We start from the raw sequence: 8,629 nt of genomic DNA, 5'->3' as shown, positions 1-8,629 counted from the left end.
CGAAGACCAACCACAACGTGACCGAGCTGTTCCAGGAGCTGCTCAACCTGGACAAGAAGAGAAACATGAGTCTCAACATCGACGGGAAACGGTCCGGAAAACAGTCCAGAGCCGAGAGACTGAAGGGAAAATGTAGTGTGATGTAGAGAAGAGGAGAGAGGGATGGAGAGGAGAGAAGGAAGGAAGGGAGGTAACAAGGAAGACAGAAAGTGTGAGGATAGAAGAGAAGGAATGGGAGAGGGAGAGAAAGAGAAGAGAGTGAAGAGAGGACCACTGGTGGGTTCTATACCTCTCCCTCTCAGTATCCTCCTCTCTCTTTTCCTGTCTGCCTGACCAGGGTCCTAACCCTCCATACAGTCCCACTGTAGTGAAAAGATTTGGGGGGTATTCTGAACACGACTCCAACCCGCAACCCTGCATCTGTCTGCATCAGTCCAACACCTCAGCCATTACGCCGTGAGGTCCCAACCTCTTGGCGAGGTCACTAGATGTTACACTAGGGACACTCCAACATAACGTACATATCCTATGTATACATGGCCTCCCTCTCTAGCACCTCTGAAAGATACAGACAGTATTACCCCCTAGCCGTGTCTAACTGTCATCATGCAAAGTGGAGAATCCTCTTAACTCGTCATTCAAAATGGCTTCTAAATCATTATTTGAACTGGAGAAACGTTGAACTTGTGAGATCAAGACTTTAGCTCAGTGTTAAAACAAGGGAAGGACCGTGGTTCACGTCTGACCTGGAATCCGAGGAAACAGAACCCGGGAAAGAAAGATGTGGTAGTTGGACTGAAATGTTAATAAGAAGTCTGCCTGGGACACTTGGTAGTTGGACTGAAATGTTAAGAAGTCTGCCTGGGACACTTGGTAGTTGGACTGAAATGTTAAGAAGTCTGCCTGGGACACTTGGTAGTTGGACTGAAATGTTAAGAAGTCTGCCTGGGACACTTGGTAGTTGGACTGAAATGTTAAGAAGTCTACCTGAGACACTTGGTAGTTGGACTGAAATGTTAAGAAGTCTGCCTGGGACACTTGGTAGTTGGACTGAAATGTTAAGAAGTCTGCCTGAGACACTTGGTAGTTGGACTGAAATGTTAAGAAGTCTGCCTGGGACACTTGGTAGTTGGACTGAAATGTTAAGAAGTCTGCCTGAGACACTTGGTAGTTGGACTGAAATATTAAGAAGTCTGCCTGGGACACTTGGTAGTTGGACTGAAATGTTAAGAAGTCTGCCTGGGACACTTGGTAGTTGGATTGAAATGTTAAGAAGTCTGCCTGGGACACTTGGTAGTTGGATTGAAATGTTAAGAAGTCTGCCTGGGACACTTGGTAGTTGGACTGAAATATTAAGTCTGCCTGGGACACTTGGTAGTTGGATTGAAATGTTAAGAAGTCTGCCTGGGACACTTGGTAGTTGGACTGAAATGTTAAGAAGTCTGCCTGGGACACTTGGTAGTTGGACTGAAATGTTAAGAAGTCTGCCTGGGACACTTGGTAGTTGGACTGAAATGTTAAGAAGTCTACCTGGGACACTTGGTAGTTGGACTGAAATGTTAAGAAGTCTGCCTGGGACACTTGGTAGTTGGACTGAAATGTTAAGAAGTCTCCCTGGGACACTTGGTAGTTGGACTTTGGTTGGATGGATGATGGAGTGGACTTGGAACATGTGAAGAGGTATTAGAAAAGTTTGTTGTGGGATTTGGACTGGGACTACTGCGGATGATGTCACTGGGAATGTTTGCGTCGGTTGGCTTTGGCCCTTGTTGTTTCATGTGAGGAGCCTTTCTGTTGGCCTTGTGTTTCCCATGCCAAGCAGCTGAATCCTCTTCATACACAGAGAAGCACAGACAGGATGGAGTGACGACTCTGCTCGACGGAGGAAAGACACTCGATTAGTTTTATGCCATGCAAATACCATCACATTGCACTTAATGTCACACACACAAAGATAAATGCACACATACACGCTTTTTGGAGACCAGTGGTCATTCACCAAGTGTATTCCTACATAGTATGTAAATGAAAAAGGAGTGATATTATTATGTAAATGTAATTATATTATTGTCCCAAACACCTCTATTGGTTTATGTAAAGCAATAAGGTTGTTTGTCAAAGTACAGAATATATACTCCAGGTGGAAGTTGCCCCTAAGCGCAGATCTAGGATCAGCTTACTCCCCAAATCATAACTTTAACCATTAGAGGGGAATGCAAAACTGATCTTAGATCAGCATTTATGGACAAAGTCATCCTACTTCTTACTATACAGGAGAGCTAAAAGCACAATCATTTGATTGACGTTTTGTTTTTGTTTTACCATGTTCCGTTATCTATCTTGCAGAATAAATAACGGCCAATATATTTTGAACAGAGGTGGGGGAAGGAGGGAGGAGCTATCCAGTAGTTATTATTCCAGGTGACTTGTAATGTGTACAGTGTACGGTATTTAAACGTGTGTAAAGGTCACCATAAGGCTGTGGATTGGTTATATAGCACGGTATTGTAACGAAACAGACAAAAGGCTAAGCTGCATCGCAAATGGCACCCTATTCCCTATACAGTGCACTACTTTTTGACCAGAGCCCATATGCTCTGATCTAAAGTAATTCACTATATAGGGTACCATTTTGAACACACTATGTGAGGGAACCCAGATCTAAACTGTCTTTCTGGAATAACACCGTTGGACCCAAAGAAGTAGAAAACACCCCTTCATATCTCTCTCTAGTAAAGAAGCACGGAATTGATTAGAGTTTCAACCAGGGATTGGAGTTCATTTTCAATTCAGAATATTCATTGAAATGCTGTTCATGAAAGGAAAAATCTGTCATTGAATAACAATGGGCAAATTGAATAGACTGAATTAGAAAGAGGAAGGTCCCCATCCCTGGTGGCCACTGTGTATAGGGTATTGAGAAGGTACGTTGTGTTGCTATGTGCTGTGTTATATTTATGGCCCAAATGTTTTCCTGACCTCATGCCCTGACCAGGAAAACGCTGATCCCCAGTTGTAGGCTATAGCTAAGGCTCAGAGTTGTTGTTGTTCAGATCACATGCTCAGGAAAAGGTCCTGTATCTGATTAGAAAACAGTGTTATAGTGCAGTATTACACTAGAACTATAATATAGTATACAGTCATCTATTATTCAGATCAGATTGACATAACCCACATTTTAATGAATTATGTGAAATGTTCTACATCAAATAGTATCAAACTAGTGTGTGTGTGTGTGTGTGTGTGTGTGTGTGTGTGTGTGTGTGTGTGTGTGTGTGTGTGTGTGTGTGTGTGTGTGTGTGTGTGTGTGTGTGTGTGTGTGTGTGTACAGTGCACTCAATAGTGTTAGTTTGAATCAGCACAGACACCTTTACCCTATCCTCCCACAATATTCAGTGTGTGTGTTAATGTGGTTTTATGAAGTGTCTGTCAGAGGTTCCTTGTGGAGATGACCCACACGTTCTGCATGAGTCACACTGCTCAGGCTCATGCACACACACACACATACACACACGTACTGTACACAGTACACACCAAGCAGACAGCGAGCAGTCCTCTGTGCCACAGAAACCTCATTATCTGCGTCTCATGCGGCACCCTATCCCCCGATGTGATTCTGGTCAAAAGTAGTGCACTACATAGGGAATAGGGTGTCGTGAGGTTTGCACATTGTCTCTTTTTCTGCACTACTGTGTCACCCTGTAACCCGTCTGTTGTACGGTTCCTATTAGTTTTACCACTTCCCTTCACTCCACATCTGTAGATAGCTGTAAATAGCAATTAGAGTGATATAGCTGGAGGTGGATAGAGGATTTAGAAATGTTAGGGAATGGAGACATCATGGCCCCCTTTGCCCTCCTCAAAGGATTGTGGGTAGTGTGGTTCTCTTAGGAGTGAAAAGATAGAGCTGCCAACTGTGATTCCACAGAACGTTATTATAATCAGAGAAGGGATGGGCCCTGAGGAAGATCTCTCACCTCATTGGTTGAACACCTGGGGGACTGGCCAGAGCCCAAATGGGCAGAGTCCTCCAGAAATGAACCAATGAGAGGGTTTCTTTTTTCACGTGTGTAGTTTAGAGTGCTGGATCCTGTCTTGAGATCCACACACAAAACTAGACTTTCCTCACAAATATATCAATAACATGATTTACGTGAAAGTCTGATTTTGTTGTATGTCAAGTTAGGAATGGGTTCAGAGAGCATTCCTATAATGACTCATGAATGGACAAAGAGGCTGCTGTATGGCTGAATCAAAACCAAGATAGAAACACACAGAACAGAGCTGATATGATTCTAGAATAGATTATACAAGCCAGATAGTTGTCTGTTCTACGTAGTTTCTACCTGAAAAAGACCCTACAGCCTTTCACTGATGTGTGTTATCAGAAAGTCATGTAGCTGGAAAATGGGCAATGATCATGTTGCAGAAGAGAAGTGGCACAAAGGACTATGGGAAGAGTAGTTCATTGAGTGTAGTTAATCAGAAACATGTTCTATAAACTCAAGCCTACCAAGGATGCAGTTTGTAATTTTTGCATCCCCCTAGATCATACTATCAGCCCAGAAACAACTCCTAGCCCCTAGCAGTTCAAATACCTGAAGGGACTGGATAGAGGACAAGGTTAACTATTAGGCTTTGGGGAACTTCCACCATATTGTTTACGCTTGTCTGCTCTGCCAAACACAAAACGTGGAAGTGCCTCCAAGTTGTTTCTGGACCGGGCCTCTGAGGGGTGCAATGACTTCTGGGCAGTGTAGTTCTACTAACCTCCATCTCTGTCCTTCCCTCCCTGCATGGCCCCAATAAGTGTTCCTCCCAGCCAGCATGAGAACCAATAAGGACGCAAACTGTGAAATTAACATATTTGTATTTTATTATTATAATTCTTCTGCATTAATAATGTCTTTGGTTTGAAAAGTGTAACTGTTTTTAATCTCTTATTGTTTTTGTAAACATGTTTTTTGTTTGGACATTTTTTTTAACATAATGATCATGTATAGACATTTTATTATTTTATTTTTAATATAGTTATTATTAGAATTATTCTAGCTATTTATTCTAGCAATAGTCTTCCTACTATAATGTACTGTGGCAATGCATCCTAACTATAAGATATCATGTATATGACGAAATTATCATATCGAATCTGCAAAAGGATTTTCCTAATAAAAACAACAGTTAAGAATCTGCCTTTTGTGTGATATTTCCTTTCACAATGTGTGTGAAATGACAGAAAGATAAGCTGGTCTGTGACCTGATGACCACGGTTGGCTCTTATATTGAACACCTAGGATTTTGCTTAGTGGGCTGACATGGTCTTGCATTGTATAGATCAAGGTTTCCCAAACTTGGTCCTGGGCCCCCCTATGAGCGCACTTTTAGTTTTTTTGCCCTAGCACTACACAGCTGATGAAAATAATCAAAGCTTGATGATAAGCTGGTTATTTGAATCAGCTGTGTAGTGCTAGGGCAAAACCCCAAATGTGCACCCAGAGGGTGTATAGGACCGAGTATACCCTGGTATAGATAACCAGGTTAGATACTAGGTCGGTTACGTGGACTGATGGTGCGTTCAAGACAACTCGGAACTAGTAAATCTCCGACCTCAGACTTCCGATTTCGGTGAGCGCAAGACCCCCCCAAAAAGACAAAAAAAAAAGAGCTCTGAATGGGAAAAATCATTTGGAAAGGTCATCTAACTCGGAATTACAAGTCAGAAACTTGGGCATCATCCTAGAGCCCTGACTTCTATGACATGATTTTTCCCAATCGGAGCTTGTTTCTTTTCAGAGATCCCAGTTGTCTTGAACGCACCATGACAACAGCTTGCAGCCTCATACTGTGTCATACTGTTCTCCACTCCCTGACAGCATGCCTGCAAAGCACAGTCTCTCTTTCTCTATCTGCTTGAGGATTCTTCACCCAATGTGGTTGCTATGGCGACTCAGTGACGGTGACGGTTGCCACGTCAGAATGTGGTGTGACCCAGGTGATGCGTTACGACAGCCATAGATCTTCTAGGCTGTGTGTGTGTGTGTGTGTGTGTGTGTGTGTGTGTGTGTGTGTGTGTGTGTGTGTGTGTGTGTGTGTGTGTGTGTGTGTGTGAGGCTGTAATGTAATGTGAAGAGACCTAAGACCTAAGGTTAGCAGCCCTCTGTTGAATGATTATGAGGGTGACACACACCCTGATAACACACACACACCCTTCACGTGCCTCCGAGGTTACACAAACATACACTCTTGATGCCATCCTTGTTAAAGTGTAACTAATTAGCCTCTAACATAACTGACATAATGCTGTTTACATACAACACCCACCGTTAACAATGTTTTAACATACACCATCACAAACACAAACACAGTTGACCCTGTTTTAACATACACCATCACAAACACAAACACAGTTGACACTGTTTTAACATAGAGTCTATACAACACAAACACAGTTGGCCCTGTTTTAAAATAGAGACTATAAAACACAAACACAGTTGACCCTGTTTTAAAATAGAGACTATAAAACACAAACACAGTTGACCCTGTTTTAACATAGATACTATAAAACACAAACACAGTTGACCCTGTTTTAACATAGAGACTATAAAACACAAACACAGTTGACACTGTTTTAACATAGAGACTATAAAACACAAACACAGTTGACCCTGTTTTAACATAGAGACTATACAACACAAACACAGTTGACCCTGTTTTAACATAGAGACTATAAAACACAAACACAGTTGACCCTGTTTTAACATAGAGACTATACAACACAAACACAGTTGACCCTGTTTTAACATAGAGACTATACAACACAAACACAGTTGACCCTGTTTTAACATAGAGACTATAAAACACAAACACAGTTGACCCTGTTTTAACATAGAGGCTATAAAACACAAACACAGTTGACCCTGTTTTAACATAGAGGCTATACAACACAAACACAGTTGACCCTGTTTTAACATAGAGACTATACAACACAAACACAGTTGACCCTGTTTTAACATAGAGACTATACAACACAAACACAGTTGACCCTGTTTTAACATAGAGACTATAAAACACAAACACAGTTGACCCTGTTTTAACATAGAGGCTATAAAACACAAACACAGTTGACCCTGTTTTAACATAGAGACTATAAAACACAAACACAGTTGACCCTGTTTTAACATAGAGACTATAAAACACAAACACAGTTGACCCTGTTTTAACATAGAGACTATAAAACACAAACACAGTTGACCCTGTTTTAACATAGAGACTATAAAACACAAACACAGTTGACCCTGTTTTAACATAGAGGCTATAAAACACAAACACAGTTGACCCTGTTTTAACATAGAGGCTATACAACACAAACACAGTTGACCCTGTTTTAACATAGAGACTATAAAACACAAACACAGTTGACCCTATTTTAACATAGAGACTATAAAACACAAACACAGTTGACCCTGTTTTAACATAGAGGCTATAAAACACAAACACAGTTGACCCTGTTTTAACATAGAGACTATAAAACACAAACACAGTTGACCCTGTTTTAACATAGAGACTATACAACACAAACACAGTTGACCCTGTTTTAACATAGAGACTATAAAACACAAACACAGTTGACCCTGTTTTAACATAGAGGCTATAAAACAAACAACACACACACACCCGACCCAGGGTATAATGAATTTAACAGCCATCTCATGGAGAATGGAGTTACTCACAGGCTTTATGAGTCAGAGAGAGGTGGGAAGAGAGAACAGGGAGAGAGAGAGAGAGAGAGAGAGAGAGACAGAGAGAGTGTATGTGTCCCTTTAGTCACCCCTCATGAGTCATATAATGTATAGAGAGACTATGGCCATTTTGGTTTGAACACATAACTATGACAATGCTCTTAGATAACATCACATCATTCTATGGCAGCCATTTTAGCACCTACTGGGGGCTACTGACTAGTAACAGTTCAGGGTGATGGTGAGGATTTTAAACCCAGCTGATTTAACAGAAATACAGTCCTTAGTCTTTTGACCAACTGGGTTTAATCCCGGGTCATCTGTGCGCCACAAGACTGTGTTCACCCGGTGAGCTAAAGTCTAGGTGGTTTGGTTACTGATCACTTGAGCTTGGTTCACCAAACGACCTCTGTTACATGCTCATATACTGCTAAACTGATCTAGAGTCCAAATGGTACTGTGAGAATTCCAATTCAGTACTGATCCAGATTCTTAGCGTACTGCAATGTTTTGTAGTTTGTGTTAGTGCTTTAGCTACTGCTCACATCAGAGAGAGGGAGGGAGAGAGAGGGAGGGGAGAGGGGTGAGCAAGAGGGAGGGAGAGAGAGACAGAGGGAGGGAGGGGAGAAAGAGAGGAACGAGAGAGAGATGGAAGAAAGATGGAGGGTAAAAGAGAAAGGAGAGAGAGAGAGAGAGAGAGAGAGAGAGAGAGAGAGAGAGAGAGAGAGATGGAAGAAAGATGGAGGGAGAGAGAGAGAGAGAGAGAGAGAGAGAGAGAGAGACATCAAAGGAGAGGAAATGAAAGCTAAATGTAGCATCAGCATAATTTCACACTTCAGTAGAAATGAGGCCAATGCGGTAAATGCTCTCTCCCTCTCTTTCTCCCTCCC

General features: G+C 41.9%; 1 protein-coding gene across 2 annotated transcripts in view; it reads left to right on the top strand.

The window, feature by feature from the left end:
- Positions 1–5,188, top strand: part of LOC106574480 (DIRAS family, GTP-binding RAS-like 1b) — a 13,785-nt gene extending 8,597 nt beyond the window's left edge. For both annotated transcript variants that reach the window (XM_045698954.1, XM_045698953.1), the window contains exon 5: positions 1–5,188. This exon is cut by the window's left edge and continues 37 nt beyond it. In XM_045698954.1, coding sequence (XP_045554910.1) covers positions 1–146 — 146 coding nt within the window. In that variant the 3' untranslated portion in view covers positions 147–5,188.
- Positions 5,189–8,629: the final 3,441 nt, after the last annotated feature.

Source organism: Salmo salar, chromosome ssa17 (genome assembly GCF_905237065.1).
Source record: "Salmo salar chromosome ssa17, Ssal_v3.1, whole genome shotgun sequence".
Classification (NCBI taxonomy): Eukaryota; Metazoa; Chordata; class Actinopteri; order Salmoniformes; family Salmonidae; genus Salmo; species Salmo salar.
This window is presented reverse-complemented; position numbering and strand designations above follow the sequence as displayed.